This window comes from Trichomonas vaginalis, chromosome V (assembly GCF_026262505.1).
Source record: "Trichomonas vaginalis G3 chromosome V, whole genome shotgun sequence".
NCBI classification, from domain to species: domain Eukaryota; phylum Parabasalia; order Trichomonadida; family Trichomonadidae; genus Trichomonas; species Trichomonas vaginalis.
In genome coordinates this window covers 28,279,259-28,306,055 of record NC_067207.1, presented here as the reverse complement: position 1 = coordinate 28,306,055, position 26,797 = coordinate 28,279,259, and the positions used below count along the sequence as shown (strand labels likewise).

The 26,797-nt window shown below is 34.6% G+C and overlaps 19 protein-coding genes and 1 pseudogene across 20 annotated transcripts, besides 2 other annotated features; 8 read left to right on the top strand and 12 right to left on the bottom strand.

Moving 5' to 3' along the window:
• Nucleotides 1–11,990: part of a mobile genetic element that runs on past the window's edge.
• Nucleotides 353–553, top strand: TVAGG3_0418150 (uncharacterized protein; the record flags this gene model as incomplete). Its single annotated transcript, XM_051233330.1, has 1 exon — nt 353–553. One exon carries the CDS (start codon nt 353–355, stop codon nt 551–553), a length of 201 nt encoding a protein of 66 aa, XP_051103060.1.
• On the bottom strand, nt 582–1,163 carry TVAGG3_0418140 (uncharacterized protein; the record flags this gene model as incomplete). Its single annotated transcript, XM_051233329.1, has 1 exon — nt 582–1,163. The coding sequence occupies one exon, from the start codon at nt 1,161–1,163 to the stop codon at nt 582–584; it is 582 nt and encodes a 193-aa protein (XP_051103059.1).
• Nucleotides 1,436–1,825, top strand: TVAGG3_0418130 (uncharacterized protein; the record flags this gene model as incomplete). The annotated part of the gene is made up of 1 exon (XM_051233328.1): nt 1,436–1,825. The coding sequence occupies one exon, from the start codon at nt 1,436–1,438 to the stop codon at nt 1,823–1,825; it is 390 nt and encodes a 129-aa protein (XP_051103058.1).
• Nucleotides 1,853–2,437, top strand: TVAGG3_0418120 (uncharacterized protein; the record flags this gene model as incomplete). The annotated part of the gene is made up of 1 exon (XM_051233327.1): nt 1,853–2,437. The coding sequence occupies one exon, from the start codon at nt 1,853–1,855 to the stop codon at nt 2,435–2,437; it is 585 nt and encodes a 194-aa protein (XP_051103057.1).
• On the top strand, nt 2,470–2,772 carry TVAGG3_0418110 (uncharacterized protein; the record flags this gene model as incomplete). The annotated part of the gene is made up of 1 exon (XM_051233326.1): nt 2,470–2,772. A coding segment is annotated over one exon (303 nt), but the record flags the coding sequence as incomplete, so codon positions are not given.
• Nucleotides 3,217–3,480, bottom strand: TVAGG3_0418100 (uncharacterized protein; the record flags this gene model as incomplete). Its single annotated transcript, XM_051233325.1, has 1 exon — nt 3,217–3,480. The coding sequence occupies one exon, from the start codon at nt 3,478–3,480 to the stop codon at nt 3,217–3,219; it is 264 nt and encodes an 87-aa protein (XP_051103055.1).
• TVAGG3_0418090 (DNA/RNA polymerases family) lies at nt 3,670–4,128 on the bottom strand (the record flags this gene model as incomplete). Its single annotated transcript, XM_051233324.1, has 1 exon — nt 3,670–4,128. The coding sequence occupies one exon, from the start codon at nt 4,126–4,128 to the stop codon at nt 3,670–3,672; it is 459 nt and encodes a 152-aa protein (XP_051103054.1).
• Nucleotides 4,338–5,797, bottom strand: TVAGG3_0418080 (annotated as a pseudogene). Its single transcript has one exon. A coding segment is annotated over exon 1 (1,460 nt).
• Nucleotides 5,844–6,428, bottom strand: TVAGG3_0418070 (phage tail repeat-like family; the record flags this gene model as incomplete). Its single annotated transcript, XM_051233323.1, has 1 exon — nt 5,844–6,428. The coding sequence occupies one exon, from the start codon at nt 6,426–6,428 to the stop codon at nt 5,844–5,846; it is 585 nt and encodes a 194-aa protein (XP_051103053.1).
• TVAGG3_0418060 (phage tail repeat-like family) lies at nt 8,432–8,662 on the bottom strand (the record flags this gene model as incomplete). The annotated part of the gene is made up of 1 exon (XM_051233322.1): nt 8,432–8,662. A coding segment is annotated over one exon (231 nt), but the record flags the coding sequence as incomplete, so codon positions are not given.
• Nucleotides 9,294–10,071, top strand: TVAGG3_0418050 (uncharacterized protein; the record flags this gene model as incomplete). The annotated part of the gene is made up of 1 exon (XM_051233321.1): nt 9,294–10,071. A coding segment is annotated over one exon (778 nt), but the record flags the coding sequence as incomplete, so codon positions are not given.
• Nucleotides 10,409–10,771, bottom strand: TVAGG3_0418040 (uncharacterized protein; the record flags this gene model as incomplete). The annotated part of the gene is made up of 1 exon (XM_051233320.1): nt 10,409–10,771. One exon carries the CDS (start codon nt 10,769–10,771, stop codon nt 10,409–10,411), a length of 363 nt encoding a protein of 120 aa, XP_051103050.1.
• A 32-nt stretch (nt 11,991–12,022) lies between the features above and the next one.
• On the bottom strand, nt 12,023–14,415 carry TVAGG3_0418020 (uncharacterized protein; the record flags this gene model as incomplete). The annotated part of the gene is made up of 1 exon (XM_051233319.1): nt 12,063–14,402. One exon carries the CDS (start codon nt 14,400–14,402, stop codon nt 12,063–12,065), a length of 2,340 nt encoding a protein of 779 aa, XP_051103049.1.
• Nucleotides 14,416–15,427: 1,012 nt separating this feature from the next.
• Nucleotides 15,428–16,729, top strand: TVAGG3_0418010 (proton-exporting ATPase activity, phosphorylative mechanism; the record flags this gene model as incomplete). The annotated part of the gene is made up of 1 exon (XM_001310183.2): nt 15,454–16,704. The coding sequence occupies one exon, from the start codon at nt 15,454–15,456 to the stop codon at nt 16,702–16,704; it is 1,251 nt and encodes a 416-aa protein (XP_001310184.1).
• A 239-nt stretch (nt 16,730–16,968) lies between these two features.
• On the bottom strand, nt 16,969–17,145 carry TVAGG3_0418000 (uncharacterized protein; the record flags this gene model as incomplete). Its single annotated transcript, XM_001310184.1, has 1 exon — nt 16,969–17,145. The coding sequence occupies one exon, from the start codon at nt 17,143–17,145 to the stop codon at nt 16,969–16,971; it is 177 nt and encodes a 58-aa protein (XP_001310185.1).
• A 363-nt stretch (nt 17,146–17,508) lies between these two features.
• TVAGG3_0417990 (histone-lysine methyltransferase family, Suvar3-9 subfamily) lies at nt 17,509–18,188 on the top strand (the record flags this gene model as incomplete). Its single annotated transcript, XM_001310185.1, has 1 exon — nt 17,509–17,973. One exon carries the CDS (start codon nt 17,509–17,511, stop codon nt 17,971–17,973), a length of 465 nt encoding a protein of 154 aa, XP_001310186.1.
• Nucleotides 18,189–18,487: 299 nt separating this feature from the next.
• On the bottom strand, nt 18,488–19,100 carry TVAGG3_0417980 (EF-hand family; the record flags this gene model as incomplete). Its single annotated transcript, XM_001310186.2, has 1 exon — nt 18,534–19,085. The coding sequence occupies one exon, from the start codon at nt 19,083–19,085 to the stop codon at nt 18,534–18,536; it is 552 nt and encodes a 183-aa protein (XP_001310187.1).
• A 275-nt stretch (nt 19,101–19,375) lies between these two features.
• Nucleotides 19,376–21,564, bottom strand: TVAGG3_0417970 (uncharacterized protein; the record flags this gene model as incomplete). Its single annotated transcript, XM_001310187.1, has 1 exon — nt 19,390–21,510. One exon carries the CDS (start codon nt 21,508–21,510, stop codon nt 19,390–19,392), a length of 2,121 nt encoding a protein of 706 aa, XP_001310188.1.
• A 302-nt stretch (nt 21,565–21,866) lies between these two features.
• Nucleotides 21,867–22,430: a mobile genetic element.
• Nucleotides 22,431–22,960: 530 nt separating this feature from the next.
• On the top strand, nt 22,961–23,609 carry TVAGG3_0417950 (spectrin binding; the record flags this gene model as incomplete). The annotated part of the gene is made up of 1 exon (XM_001310188.2): nt 22,961–23,512. The coding sequence occupies one exon, from the start codon at nt 22,961–22,963 to the stop codon at nt 23,510–23,512; it is 552 nt and encodes a 183-aa protein (XP_001310189.1).
• Nucleotides 23,610–25,943: 2,334 nt separating this feature from the next.
• On the bottom strand, nt 25,944–26,599 carry TVAGG3_0417940 (uncharacterized protein; the record flags this gene model as incomplete). Its single annotated transcript, XM_001310189.2, has 1 exon — nt 25,952–26,599. The coding sequence occupies one exon, from the start codon at nt 26,597–26,599 to the stop codon at nt 25,952–25,954; it is 648 nt and encodes a 215-aa protein (XP_001310190.1).
• Nucleotides 26,600–26,797: the final 198 nt, after the last annotated feature.

Below are 26,797 nucleotides of genomic sequence, written 5' to 3'. Positions count from 1 at the left end.
TAGAAAAGAGGTTAGATATACCCATCTACCCTAAATTATATTTTTGCCGAATTCAGCAACAAAATTCAAATTGTAAACGGTTTAATAGAAAAAGTGTTATTTTTTCATGTCCGAAGACTCGAAGGTGCAACACTTCCAAAATACCGACGAACTCAGAAGAGCAGCATGGCAGTATGTTCTTGACAACTTCTTTGAGTTCTCCAGGAACACCTTGGAAAATGCTGAAGAACTCCGACACAGAGAATTTGGAGAAATTGCACTCCAATACTACCTTGACAAACAAAGGGTAAACAAAGGGTAAACAAAGGGTAAAATAAGACTAAAAACTTAACGTTTAAAAAGTGACATTTTTATGAGCTCCGAGTCACCGAGAAAACTTGGTCAGATGTTAGCAGCTTACTTCCCTGAGGAGGATGGAAGCGTTACATACGTAAGGTTCAAAAACAACGAACCTGGAATTGCGTACCAAATTCGCAATTACATGACCATGGAAGAGTACGAAAGGTTCCTACAAGAGAAACCAGCTCTAAACAACTCAGAAAAGAAAGAGTAAAAAGTTTAACTCGTAATTGTTTATTTTTTTACTTGTATGGGCAAGCTGCAAGAATGAAGTCGACTATCTCAGTCTTTGTCTTGACCAGTTGGACTGCTCTTGCGAGTACGTCTGTTTTACGGTCTCCAGCTGGTGTCTGACCTTCGTAATTGCGCATGTTCTTGAGAGCTCCAACTGTAAATGGTTGTAGGATGAAGAGTCTCTCAGACTGCTTGAGGTAGTCTTCACGGTCACGAACCGAATCTGTGGTACGAGTCGAATCGGTCGATTTGAGGGAAGAGAGTGAGAGCCTGTCTTCTTCCATTGGGGTAGTAGCATACTCTTTGCGTAAGCGGTTCAGACCTTCCTCGAACTCTTGGTCTCTCTTGGATTGAGATTGGAATTGTGGGGCAGGGTTTTGCATAAACATCCAAGGGTTGGGGAAGTAAGGCATAGGCTGAGGAGGAGGGTAGTTCGGGAAGCCTTGTGGTGGGTAGTAACATTGAGGTGGAAATTGGTAGTAAATCGGAGGTACTTGCTGGAACTGAGGTTGCTGAGGAGACTGTTGTGGTTCTGCAGCTTTCGGTTCTTCTGGTTGGGATATGGGCTCGGTTGGTGGGACGTCGGACATCTGTTTGTGGCTTAACCGTCGGAAGGAAAAACCTTTCCTGTCGGAAGGAAAAACCTTTCCTGTCGGAAGGAAAAACCTTTCCTGTCGGAAGGAAAAACCTTTCCTGTCGGAAGGAAAAACTTTTTCTGAAGTTCGACCAAAAGTTCTCAATTTTCGAAAATTTGAATGGTTTACGGACGGACAACTGGAAGAGTTCTTCCTGTCGTCGGGAAAATTTTTTCCAGTTGTCGGGAAAATTTTTTCCAGTTGTCGGGAAAATATTTTCCTGTCGGATGGAAGGACTCGGAATGCCAGAAGGATTTGACGAGGCAATTTACCTTATAGAGATAAATGAAGTTGTTAAGCAGTACTTGCGCAGGGTAATGAAGCCCAAGGTCAAGTTCACCAGTATTTCTGGAAGGTCTACACTTCAGCTCGAGACTTCGACTGGAATTCCAATTCAAATACCAGACGGGACAGCCTACGACGACATAAAGGACGCCAAAAGAGAAGCTCTTGTTAAGTTCCTAAACAAACGTCCTTGGATAAAAATACCAAACAAGGAGAACCCCCTACCCCATATGAAATTGGCAATTCAGTCTCTCCTTCACTTCTCGGGTCAGCCGTTCTACATAACCTGTGAAGGCGACATCCAACCAGTTCAGTCAACCTTAACGTTTTGAGTAAAAACATTTTTTTTCATTTTTTGAATGAAGCAAGTTAAATTCGTCCCACACCAATCTCAATGGACCGATGAAGAGTTTCAAGCCATGGTTGAAGGCGTTGAGAACGACATAGACGGCGAACTTGAAGGAGCTCAAACCACAATTGCAACCAAAATTGCACAAGTCAAGGAACAGATAGCTCCACTTAAAGCTACCAAAGCTACTCTTGACCTCATGGATACTTACCGTTTAGAAGTAAAGAGTGGAATAAGACAATTAAAATTAAAACTTCTAAACTACGAAGCTATACTCCAAAAGTTAGCAGAAATGAGAAGACTTTACCAGAGCTACTTACATGTAAGGGACTTACCTTCAAGCAGTCCGACCAAAGATGAATTTTCTGACATTGTCCCAATTTTGTCCGAAAGTCAGCTCAGATGTTTTGAACTGCTCCCAACATATCCAGAATATGAACGTTTGCCTGAACTCTTCCGCAATCTCAAAAAACGTTTTTTGGTTCTCATGTTCGAAACTTTTATCGGAAGAGACAACAAACGTTCAGAAGAAGAACAAGATATTATTTTAAACTTGTTGTATGACTTAACCGTCATAACAAGCTTTTTGAAGTAAAACCGTCATTCTCAAACCACTTCATTTTTTCGATGTCCGAACAAGCACCGAAGCCGAACACAATGGCAGATGTCCTTTCAATGTTGCCAGACAAGCGCCCAGTTCAAATTCAAATTTTGAATTTGAAAGCTCATCTGACAAACACCGTTAAGACTCTCCAAAGTAGTCTTATGGAAGAGATGACCAAGCTCAAAGCCGATGTCCTCATGAACCAAGCTTCCAATGAGAAATGCCTGAATGATTTGACGGAAACCTTGCGCATTTACGCGAGAGAGAACCGAGACCTTGCCAGACTCATCTACCGTTTCTTCGAAGAGATAGACGCCATCTGGAAGGTACTCGGAAAGGACAGAACCTCCAACACCGTAATTCGTGAACACAGAATTGCGAAGGTATTATCAAAGAAGAGGAAGAAGAGGAAGAAGAGGAAGAAGAAGAAGAAGAGAAACACGAAGAAGAGGAAGTTTGGGCAACCCTTGTTGCCGATGACGCTTATGAAATTTCCCAACCCTACCCATACAAAATCCGCAACAAGGAGACAGGCAAGGTTCTTACCCCAGTCCTCAACAACTTGGGACACTTGAACCTTAACCTTCGGAATCGCGGTTCAATTTCCATGGGCAAGCTTGTCGCAATTCAATGGGTTCCAAATCCAGACAAGAAGACGAGGGTCAGACACATTGACGGTGACAAGCTCAACAACCGTAAGGAGAACCTCGAGTGGTTCTAAGAGTAAAAAAATTTTATTTTAGGGGGAAACCCCAAGTAAATTTAGGTGTTTATTTGGATAAGTATGTGAAATTAAGGTCAATTTGCAAAATTAGTTCCCGACCTTTGAATTGGACTCTTTCGTTCTCCCAGTTGCGTAGGAGGTCGTCCCAGAGGAGTTGGTAGATTTGCCAATCCAAGGACGATTTGTCCTCCCAGGCATTGAGGATGTACTGCTCGTAGAGTCTCATGACCTCTGCCTTGCACCAGACACCCTCTCCCTTGGAACGTAAGGCTTCTTCGAAGTGCTCGAATGCGATTGGCTGCTTGACCATCCGAAATGACACTTTTTGTACGTTTGGTCAATGTTCGTGTCTCGTGCCATAGTCGACGAAAATACAAACAAACAGGTTATATATGAGTTTGAGACCAAGAATGGTGTAACTCGACCTGTCCGATTCAAAGACTCCGAGGGCGACCATGAAATTAAACGGAAATTAGCTAGGAAGGAATATAAAAATTTTTTATTTCATGCAATGTTTTATTTCTGTGCCATCTTCTTTAACACCCCAGTACTTACGCTTGGAGAGGACATGAACTTCGGTGAAAATTTTGTCCAATTTGAATTGACCCATCTTTTCACCGACCATTCCCATTTCAATGAGTTTGTTGTATCCTTCTTCGTTCGTCATGAGTGCGTCAATGTTCTCATAGTAAACCTTCACTTTGGATTTGACTTCGGAGAAGAATTTGTTGTAGTTGTCAAGGACTGCCTTTGCGAACTGAGGATAGGACCAATGTTCGACAATAGGTTTTAATGTGGTTACTAAGCCACTTTGACCTTGAGTGAATTCGTACTTCAAAACAAAAGGAGAAAACCTTTCAACAAAGTTGTCGACCTTCTCATAATGTTTACTCTTCATCTCTTGAGGTTTCTTAATGGAATATCCCCATGTCGAATTCATAAGCAATTTGAGTGTCATTGCAAGTTTGGGGTTTGAAGCTTTCCTAATATCATACAGTTGTTGTATGACTTTTCCAACTGTATAGTTCCTTCCTGGGAACTCACCGTCTTCGTTTGGAATTCCAGTTGGATATATTGGACGAACCTCATGTATGCAGCGTTAAGGTCGACATAGTATATCTTTTCTTGAGTCGAACTTGTCGCAACCAATGGTCCAGTTCGTGGAAATTCAAGTGAGTCTCTTATCTTCTGAGAAACTTCGCCTGTATCTCATAAACATCGTCGAAGCAACCTGTTTCATATAAAACCTTCTGACCTAACTCCGATGCTCTCCAATACAATTTGACGTCAATTGGATGTCTCAATGGAAGTTTGTTTATAGCATCTTGAAGTTCTTGCAACCTCATTGGAAGTTCTTCTGGTTCAGGTTGGTATCCGAACAATCCAACTCCTTTTGGAACAGTGTACTTCTTTTGTGCTATAACTTTGTCTGGAACAACTTTTGGTCTTGCTAACAATGAAAAGTTTGTTTCGTCTTTTGGTACAAAAGTTTCTGTCAGCTTGTCATCTGGAATTGGTTCCAACAAACCTTTCTCGAAAAGAATGTTTACAGCTCTGACAATGTTGCACTTGCCTTTTCCGAACAATGGGTTTGTAAGACTTTCGTTCAACATGAAGTGGTTGTGGACAATTGCAATCTTCAACCATGGTAAGTCTTTGTCAACAACATAGTCGTCATGTGAAGAACCTTTAGCTGTAGGTATGTTGACTCGGATATTGACATTTGCCAACGGTGCAATTTTTGCCAATTGACCTCTGAGAATGTACCTTGTCTTCACACATGACTCAAGATACTTCATCTTCTCATCTGTAACAAGACCAGAGTTCCTGAGACATGTAAGAATGCAAGGTTCATTGACAATTGTTTCAATTGAATTGTAAATTCCATACCTTGTCAAGTCAATGTCAGACTTATTTATGAACGGGAAGTATCCAGCATGTTGTCTGACTGCTTGAGGGTTAGGTTGGTACCATTCGAACTTGACACTTGCAATTCCTTCAATTGCATTCAAAATGTCTGAGTCGGAGTCAACCATTTGTTCTCTCTTTGTAGTCTTGAAAGCGTCAAGAAGCATTGCAGCTGTTGTGACATTGCCATGTGCATAGTAAATGTGACCATCCAAATCTGTTGGTTAGTCTGAGATTGTATCCTTTCTTATTTCCATCTTGAATGGCAGCAAGTACACCCATGAAGCCTTCTTTGTTCTTTCCTTCGTCAAAGTTTACTGTAAAGGTTCGACCAGATGTAATTTGACTTCTAACTTCACGATACTTTTCATATGCATATCTTGTTCTTTCCATGGGAGCATGTGCGTCTTCACCTTTTCCTTTTTTCCTTCTCAAAGGATGCAATTGTTCGTCATGTTTCCAGTAGAATCTGGCAAAGCCGTCGTGTCCTTCAACTTGAGGTTCACTAACATCGAAAGGCATGTCCATAAGACGTTCTTCTTCTAACCTCTCTAACTGTTTGGATAATTTGCGCGTGCTGTTTCCAAGTCCATTTCATAGGTAGACCAGCCAGTTTGTCATAGACTTTTATGGGTCTTCCCTTCCTATATTTAAACTTCTTCGAAACTTTCCAACCATATCTTTCTAACTCTGCTTTTATTCTAGCAGATTCTATCCATTCTATATGGGGGCATTTTTATAAAAATAAAAAAATGTTTTTTTTCTTTACTTTACATAACCGCCTGCTGCCATAAGTCTTTGACGCCAACCCATACCAGCTAATGAAGGTTGACTTGGTTTAGTTTGGAAACTAAACTTTGGTTTTGGTTTATCTTCAGTTTTTGGTTTTTCTTCTTCTATCGGTTTTTCGTCACTTTTCGGTTCCTCTGACTTTACCTCACTTGCAGGAACAGTTGTGTCGTCAACATCTTCATAAATATCATATGCCATTTGTTTTTGTTTTCCTTTCAACTTTTTGTGTTTGTTGTAAAGTTTAGAATATTTCGACTCTAAGTCAATGAGATGTTCTATAATGAACTGTTGGTCAGTGAAGTAAACTTTTCCATCTGTTGTCTCGAAAGCTCCTTCAGACTTCAATATTTTATTTGTGAGAGTCTGTTTCTTTTTTGAGATACTAGCCGTTCCATTTCTATGAAAAGTGACTTTATAGTTAGGGTTTGTATTTCCAGACCTGGCACTTTCTATTATTGAATTTTTCTCTTCATCTGTAAGTTCTTTGACAGGTTTTGACAATGGTTCTGAACTTTTTGTTTGTGGTGTCAAATCTACCGTTTCAACTTCTTCGGTCATTTCATCTCAGTAAAAAATTTTAGTTTGGTTTGTTTTCAACTGGTTGTTTTGTTTTTTAAGTCGGTCTAAAACTTCCTGAGGTATAGGAAGAACTTGACAAACACGTGGTTGTGTAACTGCTGGAAGTCGACAAATCCATCTTGAACCCATTTGTCTCAATGCTGTATTGTTCATTTCATCTCAGTAAAAAATTTACATTCCCCACGTTTGAGGCGGTTGCGGTTGGTTGTTGTTTACCCACTGTTGTGCATGGTTATATCCTCTGTTAAAGAATCTTTCACCTTGGTCCATATAGTGTCCTGCTTGGTTATAGTAGTCATTTGCTTTGTTATAATAGTTTCCTGCTTCTTCCTACATTGTCCATCCATCCTTGAACTTTTCCTCTTGTTTCAGGATTTGGAATAAGATTTGTGCATCTCGTGCTACCTCCCAACCTTTCTGTACAGTTTGTATAATAGGTTGTGCTTTCTCTTTAAGTATACCTAATGTACTCAAAATCTTCCTTCCAACTCCAAATACACCTCTGGCTATTGTTCCCACTGCGGGCAAAAATCTGGATGCAACTCCTGCTAATGCGCCAAATAAACCCATTTCTTATAGGGTAAAAATGACGAATCCAAACAAGGACCCCTATGTTTCTAAGGCAACAAAGAAAGCACTCATGATAAAAATCTTTAGTTCAACACCAAATGCTTGGTTTATGGATATCTTGGAAAACATTCCGAGGTATAGAGAAGATGGACCACCATACTGGCTAATATTTGTCGGTCAAAACACAAGATACTGTGAAGCCATACCATTATGGTCCAAAAATATTTTAGATGTGAAAACTGCTTTGACAATATTCGTTGACAAATACCATCCAACAAAACTGACATCTGACTGTGAAAGTTCTTTCAAATCAGACGATATTAAAAACTATCTGCGTTCAAAAAATGTAAACCAATATTTCATTGTCGACCAAAACCATTCTGCTCTTGGTGTCATTGACAGTTGTATAAAAATCTTAAGAGACTTAAATCAACCACAAGGTGGTGAGGTAGATGAAATGTCATATGACGACAAATATAGACATTCTCCATGGCAAAGATGAGACAAGTTTTAAATATTTACAATAACCGTAAACAAAAAGGTTTGGGAAACCACTCCCCCGAAGAAATGAAAAACAACCCTGACTTAGAGAAAGACTATATATTTAATAGTTTAGTCAAAAGAGACAAACAAGAAAGAATGCCAGGCTTCAAACTTAAGAAAGGTGACAAAGTAAAAATAGAAATACCTAAACGCGACCCATATGAAAATACTATTGACTATGACAACAATGGGAACTCGACAGGTACTCACATTCGTGTTCGTAAAAATAGAAGAAAGTATACAAGAGAATATTATGAAGTTTTAGGCAAACATGGCAAAATGTACAGACTGCAAGCAGAAGATAAAACTACTATTGTCAGACCTCGTTTCAAACTTGTCAAAGTTCAAGGTGGTATACTTTCAAAGACAGTTCCTAACAAATATAAGACAACTCCTGACGAATATGCTAAAGAAGTTGAAAATGACGACTAAGCAATTCTATACCATGCGTAAACTGTCATGTAAGGTGGCATGTAGTCTTTACTTTGTCCCGTTGTTTGTATATCCGAAACGCGATGTGTATGGTTTCCATCTCCCTGAGTGTCACTCCAGTAACAATTTATAGCAAACTTAACGTCGTCTTTAACATCATATCCTTTACCTTTTGTCATTCCTGACCAATCCCAATATCTATGCTTATGCCAACCTGCTTGAGATGTACTTAAATCTATGTAGTGACTGTGTGCAGGTAAATTTTCACCTGAAATCGTTTTACTTCCACCTGTTTCCTTTGAAGAGTTTGCACAATACAAAAACCTGTCGACTATTTGAGTCCAAGTTCCGAGACCAAGTACTACTTCTGGTCTGGTAGAGTTCATTGACGTATAAATAGAACCTATAGGATATACTGTTTGAAGTATTTCTGTCTTTAATGTTTGAAGCTCTGTTTTGTCTGCTTTTTTATATAACTTTTCTTCAAGTTCATTTACGTCAGAGATGCTATGTCTATGATATTTTTGTGGGTATGTTCCTTCTGTCCATGCTAAAATACGTTCTTTTGTTGCATCTACATATCCAGCTATCCATGTCGAGTCTGCTTTTGTATTCCTTAACTCTGTAACACCTTTCTCAAGCTCTTTCAACTGTTGTCCATCTTCCATTAAACCTCTGGTATGACTTGAAACCGTTTGTGTCAACATATCTACAGTTTCTTTGTCGGCTTTAAGGTCTAAACATCCTGAAACCCACCCTGTATTGGCTTTACCTTCTAAAATCTTCGATGTCCGTTCATGGTACCATTCAACCCTTTTTATAATTTCATTGTCTTTTTCATCCACATATTCCTTATCTGCCTTCTTCACTAACCACTAGCCAGATATGCTAACTCATCGTCAACATACTCTTTGTCAGCTTTCTTTTCAACATCCTCTTTTGTTGCATATGTTGCATCTGCTCTGTCATGTTCTTCTTGAACTTTTTCAATGACATACTCTTTGTCAGCTTTGTTGTCAATATCTGCTTTCAAAAGAAGTTCATCTATAGGTTTCTCGTTTAAAGTTCTTTTTGTTGGATTTATACAAACAGTATGGTTCTTGTTGTCTTGAAACAGAAACTCGTCTGTCATTGGGTTTAATGTCAGTTTTAGTTTCCTTCTTTCAATGACTCAGATATCTTAGAATAGTTTGAAAAGTTTGTTGTGTTCTTATTTAGAGCTTGCATAATGAGTTGTCGGTTGTGTTGTATTTCTCTCATAGACGCTGTTTCATTTGACATTTTTATTCTAGATAAAATATGCTTCCAATAGAAAAAGAAAATTCAAGAGTTGCTACAACTAAACCATTAGATGAACTTTTTACGAATGTCGGTCAAAAGTTTGAGACAGAGACCGTAAAGCATGAAGGCTATCGTTTTGACTACCCATTAAGATGGCTAAGAGACCCATCTGTCACAAAAGCTATTGGCTTTCGTAGAATGAAGTTTGTGTCTGTAGAAGATAAAAGTTTTCCATTTATTGTAAGGTTTCATATAGATTATATATCTGAAGGGAAACGAAAAATGTGGGAAGAAATTGAGCTAATACAAGTTGACCTTTCATCTTCTCTACAGACTGCGTTAAAAAATATAGAAGATAAAATAAATTCATGTTATGCAAAATATGCTGATGAATATGCAAATACCGAGAGCACACTTTATGTGAGAATTGTATATGACAAACAAAATTCACAAGTGTCATTTCAAATCTACGAAGACAATCCAAAGAAAGACGAACAAATATATACAGAATTCACTGCAATGTCATGGTATTATTTGCAAAGAATGTTAAATCAGAAAGTCGAACTTCCTTTAGCAAATATTTACAGTCGATATGCAAGAGATGAACCATATTTATTTAAAGATGTTTTCGACCCAGCTGCTATTATTGTTCATGCTTCATTTTCTGGCGCCCAAAACTCTTTCTTATGCTTGGCAAATGACTTTTACGAAAAACCTACAAAGTTATACGAACCACCAAGTGGAAGTATTTCAGACTTTCAAGTATGGTTTACTACAGATGGAAGAAAAAGAATAATTCCATTATACCATGCGTTTTACTTAGAACTTAGTTTCATATACAACTACTATCGAACGATAAAAATATAATTTTTTAATACGGTTGAGGTGTTGGATTTGGTTGCCAACTAGACTGTGGTGCAGGTTCAGGCTGTTGTATAACAGGAGCTTGTTCTTCTGGTTCAGGGTCTTTAGGTATAATACCAACGAACTGACCTACTCTTTTACCAATATTTTTGACTCCGTTCCAAATTCCTCTTCCGACAGATTTTTATTCCATTCCATATACCTCTTCCAACATTTCGAAAGAAGTTTCCTATCTTACTGAAGAAACCCATTTTACTATATGTAAAAATCTAATGTCCGCCTAGTCTCTTACGTTTCCTGTTGAGTTCCATAGCATTCTTTAACTGGAGCTCATACATTCTGTTTCTCCTCTGGTAGAAAACATATTCTGGGTCAACTCCTGTGTTCGCGTCATCTGCATAAAGTTGTTTATATCCCACTTCAGGGTTTGTATAAAACTCTTTCCATCTCATATTTGCATACCATGGTGGCAAACCTAACGCAGCGTCATTTGACATGGCAGTTTGCATTTGTACATCTGTTGGCACTTGACCATAGTTTGCCATTGCAGTTTGTATTCTAACTTCATTTGGAATATTCTCTGGGTTTGGTTGTCCAGGTTGCTGTGCATTCGCTAAGTTCTGTGCGTCCATTTAATATTAGATAAAAATATCTCTTACGAGTACATATACTGGACATTTGCAGGCATTGGTTCATCTTCATATTCTCTGTACTTTTCTGCCACGTCAAATAAGTAAATGACACAATGGAAAAAACCTAAAACAAGTAGTCCTATTTCAAACCACATTTACTTACCAATAAAATTTCTTTGTTATGACACTTTCTCCAGTTTATAGGACCTCTCTCATATTCTATCTTATCGTATCTAAACTCATAGTCATGTATGTCCTCTAACCATCTCATGACACTTTCCAAACCACTTTTATCGGATGTAAAGTAAAAGCATGGATGGTTATGTAAAACGTCTAAAGTTTCTAAAGAGTCTCTCAAAGTCCAGTCTACTTGGTATTGAAAATCCCATGTGTTATAGAACGGCGGGTCCACTATAAAGAAAACATTTTCCTTGTCTTTATATTTTTCATACAACTCTGTCCAATGACATCTCACAAACTCTATACCCTCAATATATTTTTCTATGTCCTCTTTGAAAACATTTGTATAGTTAAGATATAAAACTTTTGACATAAGTGTTTCAATGTCATGAACTCTTATAGCACCACTATATAATAGTCTAGCAGATATACTATCCCAGTCTATATATTCTGCTTTTTTCAAAACCTCTCTCACAATATTTTTCTTATCTAATGGTATACGTTCCATCTTACCTATAGGTATCTTTTCTTTTAACTCTTTCAATATATTGTTTGTGTCTGGTATATGTTTGAGACGGTCCATATAGTTGTCGAAGTCATTGCATATAATCTTTGAGTCAGGAAATACAGTATGGCACAAATGGGATATATAGAAACTTCCACCGAACAAATCTACAAATGTTAGACCATTCGGTAGTTTCTTAAGTTCTCTCAATATAATATCTTTACATCTACTCTTATTTCCAAAGAACGGTAACGGAGGTTTTGTAAAATTCATTTATATATAATAATAAAAATGTTTTTCCCTGAAAAGTGACAGAAAAGTGACAAAACATGAAAACATATATAATTTGTGAAAAGCGACACATTATATAATGTTTTCGACCCAGAAGAAGGCTTCTTCCCAGAAGCAATGGAGGAAGAAGAAGAGTCCTCCGAATAAAAACTTCATTTATACTAAACATCAACATCAGGGCTAGAAGGCACGAAGTGCCTGGAAGCCCCACTACCTTTTTTTTTTTTTTTTTTTTTTTTTTTTAATGTATATTAGGAAAAAAATATGTATGAATTATCTAAACTAAACAAGAAAAAAAATTTTAATACAATAATATTATTTCATCCAACTCTCACATAACATCTTGGCATAGTCTTCACTTGTTTCTGGTACATTCATTTCTTCCGGTGGCTTAAACGGTATCTCCGGCGGGTCGAAGATATGGTCCACCCACGTGTAATCAACTGTATTCAACTGAATCATTGACCACAACTGTTCAGCCGCTATCATTCTGTATGCTCTCATTTCCTTTGACTCGTCAGGAATTTGCTGGATCACTGGCATTGTTGGTTGGGGCTGGATCTGTTGTTGTACAGGTGGTTGCGGGGGTTGTGGTTGTACAGGTTGTTGCATTTGAGGAGGAATCTGTTGTTGTTGCATTTGTGTCATTGTTTGAGCGATTTGTTGCATTTGAGTTGCCATTTGAGGGTAATTTGGAGCAATTTGTTGCATTTGAGGTGCCATTTGGGGAGGAATTTGTGGCATTTGTGGTTGCATTTGTTGTTGAACTTGTTTCTGTAATTGTTGTTGTATCTGTGGAGGAATTTGTTGTGCCTTATTTTGTTGCATTTGTTGCTGTTGTTGTTGTACAATTTGTTGTTGAATTTGTTGTTGAATTTGTGGTTGTAATTGTGCCTGCATTTGTTGTTGTATCTGTTGTTGAGGCATTTGTTGTTGAATGTATTGCTGCATCTGCGGATATTGTTGTGGCATTTGTTGCATATACTGTTGCATTTGGAATTGTTGTTGTTGCTGCTGTTTGGGCATTTGTTGTTGATATTGTTGTGTTGCCATTGATTGCATCATTTGTTGTTGCTGATTTTGCTGCAATTGCTGATGCATCTGTTGCAACTGTGGTGGTGGTAATTGGTCTTCTGGTTTATTACTTTCGGCAAATTGAACAACAAACCAAGTAAATAAATTTTTTGTTGGTTGAGGAAATTCGATTTTGATGTTAACTTGTGATTGAACATTCTTTCTAATCACGAAGTAACTCATCTCTTGTTCATTGGTAGCAAGGATCTCTTGTTCATCTACTTTTATCATGTTACATGAATAATTTCCATCCAAACAGAAGAAATTACCAATGATGCATACATTTCCTTTGTCTTTTGGAACATCTTTTGCGCGCAAATCAAATGTTTGTGGTGGAATCGAAACATTCCTGTAGAATGGTTTTCGTTTCTCGATACGAGAATACCCGGGAGGAAACGATGGATCAGTAAACCTCTTGTAATTTCCATCGATTTTCAGCCATTCCGCAAAAGTTTTGATTTGTTGAAGAATGTTCGATGAATAGAGATTTACTGATGCACTTAAATGGTCGAATAAAGTGCTGACTGGATCTTCCTTCTTCCTACCGGGTAGATTAAAGAGCCTCGTGAGCATTTCGAAACGATCTGGCATCGATTTATACATATCTTGGAGATAAACTCTGAACATTTGAAGTTGATCGTTTTGCTGGGGTTGAAGGGTCTGCATCATGGGCTGCTGCATTGGATTAGGCATTTGCTGGGTCATTTGCTGCGGCATCTGCTGTTGCTGGGACATATTTTGGGCCATTTGCATCGGATTAGGGGTAATTTGGGGCGGATTAGAGAGTTGTATGGATTGTCGTGATGAATGTTGTTGTTTGACTTGGCCTACATGCCCGGGGTGCTGTACTTGCATCTGTGAAGAGATTGTAGATAATTGTTGGTTCATCTGGTTTCCCATTTGATTCATTTGGTTTGGCATTTGCATTTGGTATTGGTGCTGAGCCATTTTCTGGTTAGAGGCCATTTGCATCTGTTGAGGGGTTGGAGCTTGTTGCATATTTTGCATTTGCTGCATTTGGTTCATTTGATTCAACTGTTGTACTGATTGCATTTGTTGCTGCATAGGCATTTGTTGGGGTGGTGGCTGGTTTGCGTTTGATGGAGACATCGGAGAATACGGTGTAGAAGGTTTACTCGATTTTGACTGCCGAGGCGCCATATGCTTTTGGTTTTGTCGGTTAGATCGCTGTTTATTTCGAGGCATTTGTTGATTTGGATATTGCATCATATTTTGAAAGTTTTGCATCTGCATTGCGTTACCTTTCATTTGATTTGGATTCATCATTTGCATTTGCGGGTTAAATGGATATTGGTATCCGGACATCTGACGTTGCAAAAATTGATTCTGCATTCCAGGTGCCATATTCATGAATTGTTGGAATTGTTGATTCTGCATCTGTTGCATCGGATTCTGCATAGGATTTTGCATGCCGTTTATTTGATTTTGCATTTGTTGCATTGGATTTTGCATTTGATTAGGCTGTTGCCCTTGATTTGACATTTGCTTCTGTGATTTTTGGCCCGGAGATGGTTGAGGAGTTTGAGGTGGAGTGTATCCACCCATAAATCCGTCATTCATTGGCGCCAATAATTTTTTTTTCAATGAAAAGTGTCAACAAGTAATACAGTTTGAAACAATTGAACTTATTGAACTGTGAAATTGCATGTAATGTAACCAAAAAAGAAGGAAATTCATTTAATTTCTGAATAAAATATAGTAATTCGATATTAAATTGAAAAATTAATGTTTTTTATGTGAATATCCTTCTAAAATATATAATTAGATATAATTAAATTTCGGTTTAATTTTTGTTTTGCAAAAAATGATGAGAAAAATAGAGATATTTCACTTTGAAAAATAATTTTCGATTTTTTTTTGGAATTTTTGGACATTAATTTCTTATAATCTATGGATTACAATAGGATATTAGAGTATAAAAGGTTCTACAATGGATAATTCACTAGGAAAAATGAATCAATTAGGAGAATTGAAGTTTTTTCATATCTAAATTAAAAGTTATTAAGATGTTAGAAAGAAATTATCACTAAAATTTCATGTTTAATAGCATGTATCACACATGAATCCTTGAATTTTTTTTACTATTTTATTATTCATATAATATCAAGTTAAGATGTAACATATCGATAATATTTGCATTAACACTATGAATATATTATTATATTCAACATATTTGCACATCAAATAAAAGTTAGATCACAAAATTGTTCAAAATCATGGAGATATATTAGGAAAAATAAAAAATTTACTAGACAAAAACTCATATATTTTTCTGTTTGTTGTGATGGAATATACTATCTTTATTATGAGTGTATTTCTGAGATAAATTTTTCAAAAAATGATTGATTGATAACATTTATCATTTAATAAATTATTCTTCTCTTAGTGCTATTTCATTTTATAGAAATAGATATTGAATTTTGAAGTTTGCTCGTCTTGATTTTTGCAATTTGAGATTTGAACGATGAATTGGTTTGTTCTGCAATAGTGAATATTTTTCCGTATTCCATCATTATGCTTTTGCGCAATAAATTTTGGAAATTCAAATATTTACATGCCTTGATCGTCTTAGTAATATTGAATTACTCTGTTAGAATCGCCAAATTGGGATATGGCTCAATACCTTCTCCTATCTTTCAACCAAAAAGTCCCCGCAACTGCAAATGGACGTTCTTTGGAAACAATTGTCCAAAATGCCTCACAAGGTTTTGGGACAGTTAAGGAATTTAAAGTATCAAATGAACTTGCTAAGTTCACATCAACTGATCAGCTTATGTCTGTTGCTGATGAATTGACCAAGATCGATACAATCGCATTTGGTCTTGTTACACGTGCAGCACGTTCAATTCAAGATCTTGCAAAGAAGATCACTTCTGATCACAATGACGGCTTCGCTGATGTCTGCCCACAAGAAACATTCGGACAGGTCGATATACCACAGCTTCATGTTGAAGTTGATGACGAAAATGACGAAGAGCAACTCAAATTCGATGAAGCTCTCGAAAAATGGAAGTGGAACGAAACCATCTTCTCATCAAACAGACTTATCGATGAAATGCATAAAAATCTTCAATCCGAAGTCAGCAGAATGGAAGAAGATTTACGTACATCAGGCACAGCTTTCACAGAAGCCCAAACACGCCTTAACAACCTTCGTCGTCGTAATGAAGGCAGCCTTCTTGTTCGCTCTCTTGACCCAATTGGGTCCAAGATGCAGCTCGTTCAGTCCCTTGAAGATTACAAGGCTTCCAAGGCTGTCAAATCCCCAATCTACGTTGATACAGCCAACTTGACAACAGTTCTCGTTGTCGTTCGCTCAGCCAATGGCCAACAATTCGAAAAAGGTTACGAACTCGCAGAGAGCTACATCGTTCCAAACAGCTGCCAGAAGCTCGAACAGGATGGCGATTTCATCTGCTACGCTGTTACACTCCTTCGCGCTAATGTCGACGATTATAAGACAGCTGCTAAGGAGAAAGGTTGGCACGTCCGTGATTTCAAGTACAGCGCTACAATGCGTGAAGATATGATCAAGGAAGCAAAGGATGCTGTCGATCATTACCTCAATGAATGCAAGAAATACAAGGAAATCCTCGAGAATACATTCTCACACCTTTCCGTCGTTTGGATGCATATCCGTGCCCTCCGCGTTTTCGTTGAATCTACACTTCTTTACGGTATTCCACCGAATTTCAAGGCTTATCTTATCAAATCGAACACAAAGGGTATGCAGCGTATCCACAAGAACCTCGAGCAGGTATTCGGTGATGACATGGGTGGAGATGATGACGATGGTGCTGATGTCGATAGCGAATACCATCCATATGTTTCATTTAACTTCAACCTTCTCGGTTTGATTTAAGAATAAATTTATCTTTCTTTTTCTATTTTCTTTGAATATTATATTCTTATTTTTTTAAAAAAATGTCAAAATATTATTTTTTTTTTGAATAAAAATCTTAAAAAAACCATAACAATGTTTGATATCAGGCTTATAGAACTTTGTTATGGTAAAAGTAGTGAGATGTAAATTAAATCTTTTAGATAAACTTGATTTCTTTGTCATAAATAAAAATAAATAATCAACAAAAAATTGCAGGATTGTTATAAAATTAACAAACACATTTTATGGCTTCTTGATGTGCTTGGAGCCAACCTTTCTGTTACGGCTCTTCTTATCAAGTGAAACTGGGTGCTTCTTGAGTGCTTGTTCAACATAACGAGCAGCAATACCACCAATTGGGTGATCACGCTGCATCTGATCGAACATTGCTTGAAGAGCTTTCTGATTAGGAACGTTCATTAAATTTACACGACGATAAATATAAAATAAGTGAAATAAAAATTAGTTCGTTCTTTCATGTATGACTCTAATTAAATTAATACATTTTATTTTCCCTAATAATGTTGCCTTATATTTGATATTTACAAATTTGATCGAAATCAAATGCTTTAGTCACAGCTATCAAAAATATAGTATACAATATGCCGAAATGTTATTTCATAGCCACAAAATTGAACTATAATGAGAAAATTGCTGAAATCCAATAAGAAAATACAAAATATTTTGCACAATGAAAGTGTACATATAAAAATGTATTACGGAAGCTCTTGATGAACTAAATTAATATTCCAAAGTTGCAAAAAAGTGACAATTATTTTTCATATGGAACCAACTTGGTACAATGAGAAAATTCCGGACGATTCACTCAACGAAGAAGATCCGAATTGTGAAGTAAAGAAAATATTAGCAGATAAGAAAAAAGAAGACGATATGTATTATCTAATTCAGTGGGTTGGATATCCAGTTTCACAAAACCAATGGGTAGCAAGAAAAGACTTGGAATGCCCTAAAATATTGGCAGCTTATCGTGCTGAAAAGAAAGAAAAAAATTTATTGCTCAAAAAATTTCATGAAGAACCACGTGAAAAGGTACTAAGCGCATCAAAGGATAATGGAAAAGTCAAATTTAACATCATAGATAAAAATGGTAAAAATAAAGTTTGCACTACTGATGAAATGAAGAGGAAACACGCAAAAGCATTACTTGACTTTTACGAAGCACATATAAACTTTACTGATAAGCAAATTTACAATTCTATACAAAATAGGCCAATGTATGCTAATTAACTTGAGAAAAACAATTACAGTTATCTCTTAATTGACTCTCTATTAATGTATCCCAAGATTTCTTGCAAAATCTTCAAATATAATTATTATTTATCCTCTGAAATTCTGATAGATTTTATCTAACCACAAAGCACGATTCACGTACCTTTGATTTATGCCAACATTTTTAGAATATTTTTTTTTTTTTTATTGTTCATAAAATGTTTGAAAAGTACATTTAATATATTTTCAATGAATTTTTTTTCATACACATGCAATATTTGATTCTTAATTAAGAATATTTCTTCATATGATTAGAATTTGTACTTTTTTTTTAAATCAAAGATCGATACTTGTGAATTTCACATTGAGATCAGTATGCTATTAGTTCTTAAACAAAATTAAGCCAATTGTTTGAAAAAAATATTTCCTATTTTATGAATTAATCAATAGGTTATATCAAGAAACAATCATATGTTAATAAGTCATCCCAATTTTAAACCAATTTTCAATACTAATGAAAAAAATGATATTTGGAAAACATCATATTAATAAAAGAGTATTTAGTTAATATTAATACATTAATGAGTACAAATAAGTTCTAAATATGCCTTGAGATCAATGAGGTCATCACCTTTACCAAGTGCTTCTCTAATAAGATCATCAGCATCCTGATCTTGCAATGGTTCACCGATCTGGTTCAACATGTATCTGAGATCCGCGGCATGATGATTCCACTGATGTGTTTTCTGGTCAAGAACTTTTGCATCGACTTGAAGTGTAAGTAAAAACTCTTGTTGCTTAAATATATCAGCCATAGCTGCTGTTGCAATGTCTGATTTAATCTGTTGCTTGTTTTCTGGGTTGAATTTCTTCTTGAATGCGTTTTCTTGTTCTTCACCTTCAAAACGACGGCCGAAGAAAGAATAAAATGTAAGAATATCATCCCAATTGACATCACGATCTGGTGTCTTAATCATTGTCTGAAGTGTTTCAATTAAACGTTTTTCTGGTGGAACACTTAAAAGAGCAGCAACACCGGCAGCAATCGAGGATGGACTTGGACCATCTGATTGTGCTGGAAATGCTGGAGCTGCAGCTGGTGCAGTCTCTTCGGCTCCTTCTTCAGTCATTTTTCAACGTACACTGAAAAGTGACATAATCCTCATTATTTTTTTAAACAGTCACACACATTGTGTCAATAACATGGTAACAATGTTAAAATCGAATATTGAAGAAAATTTCTAAAAATAAAATTTTAGATACATATATCTCAAGATCTTCTGAGGGTTTTCCCGAAATTACCATATGCATTATTGCTCCCTCTAGGAGTATGATATTAGATAGTCAGTAATTTTGGTCAACCCATGTTTGACATATTAAATTAAGAGATTTACTTGATTAAAAAAAGAAAAGGAATTGAACAGTATTAAATTTTTAATTCCAAACAAGGTCAATAAGTTTTCTTATTTCTTTTTGCATGTCACCGCCATCTTTTCTTGCAATATTCAAGAATTTCAATCTAACTAATAATAAAGCAGCTTTATGAAGCAGAGAAACTCCTGTACCAGCATCATTTGTTGTTACAGTCATTTTCATGTGCTCGTTAATTTGTCCAAGCTCTGAAAACAAAGTTTGACATTCAGCCATTTTTTCTGACTTTAATTGAACTAATGCGCTATTAACGTGCTCAGCTATATCCGTCTTCCATCTCAAATTGACAAAAGCTGCAATTTCCTCTGCATTAGCTATATCTAAGTCATCACTCAAAATTGGCTTGAATTCTTCGAATAAACCTCTATCAACAAGCAGCTGGAAAGCAGATTCTGTGACAGATAAAGATGGCAAGCTTGCTTGCATTGCATCCAAAAACAAATCTCCAACTCTTTGTGCGCTAAAATCAGGTGCAAAACGGGAAATGAAATCTCCAAACTGAGTGAATTCAACTGATCCATCACAAGAAAGTAATTCTCTGAACTGGAACATAATTCTTTGACGAGACGTTTGATTAACATCAAGAAGGAGATCTAAGAGGATCTGCATAAAGATATCAAGTTCAACTGTCATTCCGCGCTTTGGATTGATGACTTTCTTTTCTAATAATCTTTGGAGATTTGGAAGTTCTGTATCTGGAAGTATTCTTGATGCAATACTAATGCATTTAACAATTGTAAGTCTAGGAAGACCAATTTCACATACAGGTTCTTTCTTAACGAGCATACAAATAAATTGCAAAACTTTAAGTTGCCAACTTTCCTCTTCTACTTGTTTCATGAACATTCCTACATTTGCGCTTTCATGTTTATAACGGTCACATGTATCCATAAACTGCCAAACAGCAGATATTGCAGGTTTATAGCCAAACATGAGTGCAATGTGGTATTTAACCACAAATTTATAAAGAGGCGGTGGAGAACCATTGACATAGGCAGCATCATGCCGAATCTTTGATAAATAAATATCATAAATTCTTTTGTTGACTTCTTCTAATGATAAAAATGGCAATTGTTCTCCATGTCTAGGTGGAAGCATTTGTGTAATGTTATTCATGTTTTCTAAAGTAATTGTAGTGTTTCCTGTTTTGGCCATTTGTCCCATTTGTTCTCTCATGAAAGTAAACTGCCTCTCGAAATGGGCACGAGCTGTATATAATGTTTGCTCGCGTTCTTCGAGTAATGCTTTTGTATTAGCTAATTCTTTTCTCATTTTAAGAACTTCGACTTCTTTATCTTGAATTGACTTTTGTTCCCAATCTATTTGAGACTTGTATCCATCTCTCTCTGCAGCAATTGATGAAAGCTGTACTTGTAAATCAGATAATTTATCTTCATATTCATCTTTCTGTTTTTTCAGTTCTGAAGCAAGTCTTTCGTTGAATTTGCTAAGTGAATCTTTCCACTCATCAATTTGAGCTTCTAAATCTGTATGCCATTGATTTTGCATTTCGAGTAAAATTTTTTGAGATCTGAGTTCCTCAGAAGTATCTTGTTCTTGCAATTGTAGGGCATGATTTTGTTCTCGCAATTCATTTATTGTTTTTTCGCTTTCTTTTTGCTGAGCAAGTAAAATTTCATTGTAAATACCAGGAATGTCATCGATAACACCTAAAAACATCTTAACGATACGAGCCATTAGTTCACCTCTTTCGTGATTTTCGCGTGTTATTTGTCTGTTTAGTTCATCAAGCGCAATTCCAAGTAAATCGGCTTTTTGTGTAAGCATTTGAAGTTTTGTTTTCTCTGGATGCTCTTCATCCATTTCCGTAACTTCTATTGAGTCCATCATTCTGTCAACAGCTGAACTTAGGTAGCGTACTTCATCTTTATAATTCGACGTTTTTGATGGCCAAAGAACGACATTCCATTTTCCGTCATCAAAGTAAATTTTATATCCTTTATTGGAAAAATCTTGTGGAAATATTGGAAAACTTTGAACTATATAATACTTCGTTGGAATTTTGGAATCTATTTCGACTTCTTCGATTTTAATATCTTGATTTGTTGGTGGTGGGCTATTACCTTGGTATGCAGCTAACCCAAGGCTCCTAAGGGTTCTCATAATTTCAACAAAAAACGAAAAATTATAAACGAGTATAAATTTTGTATCAAATTCAGAAAAATGCGAGGGGACGTGACCAACCTCAAAACTTTATTCAACTTATGCGCACAATAAAAATCTTGATAATATCACATTTTTTATCTTAATGAATTAAATGAAGTACTAATCGAAATGAAATTTCTACACTTGATTTCCTTGGCCTTTAGAATCACAGTGTAATGTTGATTAATACATTAATTAACTATTTTTTATTTTAATAATCCTGATGTTCGTAAGCCATTTAGGTACTAGTGGATAAGTAACAGTACTTTTAGGTAAAGCCTTCATAACAACTCTAGTTCAATGAGAGACTTTGCGAGTAGGGGTAATTTTAGCTAAAAGTGACACATTTGTAAAAAGTGACACACCCGTGAAGGGTGTGATTACCGATCGGTAATTTCGACAGTTTAGAATTTAAAATTTTTTATGGAACTGTTGCGAGTTTCATAAAGAATTTAAGGAATATAAGCAAAGATTTGAATCAAAATCTTAGACCTAAGCCGCTTGCTAAAGTAACTAATTTTAGCTGTCAAATACTTTTGTATTTTGAAGTAAATTAGTATAAATTTGTTTTTACTTTTATTTCGAAAAAGTAACAATAATCGTAAAAGGGTATTGATAGGCTTGCTAAAGTAACTAATTTTAGCTGTCAAATACTTTTGTATTTTGAAGTAAATTAGTATAAATTTGATATTATTTTAACTCCCTTTGAAAACCTCAATTTTCCATACAGAGGGGACGGGAATAGCATCCAATATTCCCTGAGAATGGTTGCGCATTCTCAGTTCCCTCTATATTTCGAACGAAGCTCTCATCGGTCTTTTTTTTTAATACTAAACGTTTTTTTTCCCTGTCACTTTTAGCTAAAATTTGGGTTTGCCAGCCATATTCGGACTTTATAGAAGCATTTGAAAAGCTTTTTCTCATAAAATCCAATGACTCTGTTGAAGATTTATGCAATATCATCACAAATATTTTGATTTCGAAGTATCAGCTTACCAAAAACCAACTATCGAAGATAGTTTTAAACGCACTTCAATATAATTATGCTTCATCGGAGAATTATTTAAAAATACTCAAGAATATTAACTTTAATAAGAGACTTTCTAAATTAACATTCCCATTGGATGGATCAATCGAATTTATTGTTATGCACGATCAAATTGATAAATTTAAGGAATATATTTCCCAAAGTGAACTTAAAAACGATAATTTTTAAATAATTCCTAATTTGAATGAAAATCATAATATCGATTTATCATTAATTGAGGTATGTGCATATTTTGGATCTGTAAACATTTTCTACCTCTTAATTTCAAATAAAAAATATACAATATCAACAAAATGTCTTCGTTATTCATTAATTGGTAGAAATACGGATATTATCAACGAATGTCTGAAGGATAATCAGATGGACAAAGAATGTCTCAGAGATATTGTACGTTCCCATAACAATGAAATGCTTGAATTTGTTTTAGATAGAAATTTATTTACATGTCAAGATTTCGATGGAAAAGAAACTATTTACGAAGATATAATCAAATACCAAAACTTGAAAGCTGTATTTCTACTATTCGAGAAAGAGAGAAACTTCATAGTTCCTTGGTGTGCGGCGTTTCCTCAAACAATAGATATTCTCAAAAACGAAAAACTTCCTGATAAAATTGATTTCCGAAAGAGAAACATTCTACATTATGCATCCATGTCACAAAATTCTGATATCTTCAAATTTTTATTTAACTCAACAAAGAATTTTGATGTCAATTATCAAGATGAATATAATATGACTGCTCTTCATTACGCCGCAATGTATAATAATATAGAAGCAGCAAGAATTCTTATTTCACACGGTGCGGATTTCAATACTAAAATTACTCTATTTTATCTGATCACAATCATTGTTATATCACATTATCTTTCATTTCATATCAATCATTATTATCTGAAATTTTCTTTCATTTGATAACAATCATTATTATATTGGATTCTCTTTCATTTCGTATCAATCATTATTATATAACATTAATTTTTATTTCAGATCAACCACTATTATATTTTATTCTCTTTCATTTCATATCAATCATTATTATATTACTTTCTCTTTCATTTCGTATCAATCATTATTATATGAATTTCTCTTTCATTCAATATCAATCATTATTTTATTTGATTCTCTTTCATTTAATATTAATCATTATTATATTTTATTCTCTTTCATTTTATATCAATCAATATATTATGAAATTCTACTTTATTTAATATTAATCATTATTATATTACATTCTCTTTCATTTAATATCAATCAATATTTTATGAAATATATTTTAAAATAACGAAAATCCACTTTCTATTGCTATCAAGGAAAAATCCATTGATATTGTTAGATTCTTAGTTGAACACGGTGCTGATGTTAATGTTAAACCTACTCACTTTCATTTCATATCAATCATTCCCATATGATATACTATCTCATTTCATATCAATCATTACTATATAACATTCTCTTTTATTTCATATCAATCATTACTATATAACATTCTCTTAAATTTCATTTCAATCATTACTATATCACATTCTCTGTCATTTCATATCAATCATTATTATATTACATTCTCTTTCATTTTATATTAATCATTATTATATGAATTTCTCTTCCATTTCATATTAATCATTAGTATATTGGATTTTCTTTGATTTCATATTAATCATTATTATATGACATTCTATTTCATTTCATATCATTCATCATAATATCCAATTCTCCTTCATTTCATATCAATCATTATTATATGATATTCTCTGTCATTTTATATCAATCATTATTATAAGGCATTTTCTATCATTTCAGATCAATCACTATAATATATATTTCTCTTTCATTTCGTATCAATCATTGTTATATATAATTACATTTTATTTAATGTCAATCATTGTTATATGTAATTCTCTTTCATTTCATATCAATCATTATTTTATAAGAATCTCTTTCATTTCATATCAATCATTATTATATTACTTTCTCTTTCATCTCATATAATTCATTATTATATATAATTCTCTTTCATTTCATATTAGTCAATATTATATATGATTTTCTTTCATTTTATATCAATCATTATTACATAAAATTCTCCTTCATTTAATATCAATCAATATTTTATGAAATACATTTTAAAATAACGAAAGTCCTCTTTCTATTGCTATCAAGGAAAATTCAATTGATATTGTTAGATTCTTAGTTGAACATGGTGCTAAGGAATAATTTATTTCTGACGCTTGACAGAACAACACACAACAAAAAATATTGAATGCTGAAGCACTCTTTAAAACTGTTATTACTACTACTAAAAATAATTCTTTAAAACAAAAACATTTTTCCCAATTTAGATAGAAATTCATCTTGTACGTTTCTCTTTCATTTGATGTCAATCTAAGGATCCCATATGGAGAAAAAATATATTTCCAATTCTACAGTCCGGTTTAGAGAAACATTACATGTTGTAAACTTCAAATAGTCAAAATATACATCTAAATTTTAGTCTAATTCCTAAATTTAACTCAATTTGCGCTCAAGCCTAATGCAGAGAAAGTTCTTAACATTCAATTAAGGGCGAACTTATCGTTTTCTGACATTCTCTCAATTTTTTTGACATACAAACTTTTTATCCCAATTTTCTAAGTCAAAAAGAAAATATTTTTGGTCCGGAAAAAGTTATTATAAATCATTACGTAGTACCTATTGTTTATTCATAAACCCATTTTCCTATGTAAAGTCTTACCATCATAGTCCTGCCTCAACAATGAGTGAAACTCTATAAAAAATTTATATAATTTTCATAAAATAGCCTTTATGAATAAGTCTATGATGCAAATTTACATATAATGTCAAAAACACATTTTGAATTATTGTTTCTATCACAATTGTTATTCATATATCACCTAAGAATGTATAGCTATCAAATACAAACTTTCATTGATAATATTTTTAAAATTAGAGAAAAAGTTCACCAAATTATATTGCAATCAATATGACAAACCCTTTAGACATTCTGTAATTTTCTGATTATGTTAATTTTATATGAATAACATCACATTTTTTCTCTATATGAATTCAAAAAGATCAATAAATCCACAAATAACATAACTCCAATATTATATGAAACATTGATGTATAGTGCATGATATAATAATCAACTAGAGTTGGATTTATCCATCGCATTCTAAATAACATACCAAAAAAATAAAAATTATTTAGATACAATTACAAAGGGTAAAGTACCAGCGAATTGTTAGATATTTAAACCCATAGAACAGTCCTGAAACTGTATTTGTATAACTAAAAATATAATAAATGATATACAAAAAAATTCTAATTAACATAAATAACATGTTTACATGGATTTTAGAAGAGTGGTGAAAATCTGAGTGGATCCGGAGGAAGATATGCAGATTGACGATATTGGCAGGTTCTTGATCGTTTACGCGGCTTTGTCTTTGTAGTTGCATTGAGCTTCGCCTCATCGTTAATCTCCGATTGCCAAGAAGAAGCTGCCGTCTCGCGTTTAATCGAAAGATTTTCTTGTTGAAGTCTATGGAGCTGATCCTTTGACTCTTCAATCTTTTTATTGATTGACTCTTCCTCCTTTGAAAGTTCAGCGATCTCAGCCTTTAAGGATTCTGTGAATTGCTGAATATATGTTGAAGCAGTTTCAGGAGAGCTTAGTTTTGCGATAATATCTTCTTGGCGGATTTTTCTAAAGTAGGAAATTCTTGTTTCGATTGCGTTATTCTTTTGTGTCAATCTTTGTAATTTTTGTTTAAGCGCTGGATATTCTCTTTGCTTGTATTGATATATTCTGTCATCGAGTGATTGCTTTTCTTGCTTTAAATGAGCAATTGACGATCGATAAAATTTTAGGGGCGCAGAATCCCCTTTTTGCTTTGTACTATCGGTCTCAATCGAATCGATTTCGGCTAAAAGTTGAACTTTTATCTCTTCTTGACTCTTAATTGCTAAGTTGATCGTGTCAAGAATGCTTGTATCTTCCATTTTTGAAAAAGTGACAGTAGCAAAATTTCTATCCGATTTCAATAATTTTTATTGGGCCAGTGACCAAACATGCTTTAAAATGCCTTAATTAATAGATTTATCACGTTTGAATTCAATTATAAGAGATTTCAAAATTAACGAATTTTGTTTTATAAAAAATAATTGATTCCTCTTTGAGTCATGTACACTAGATTTGAT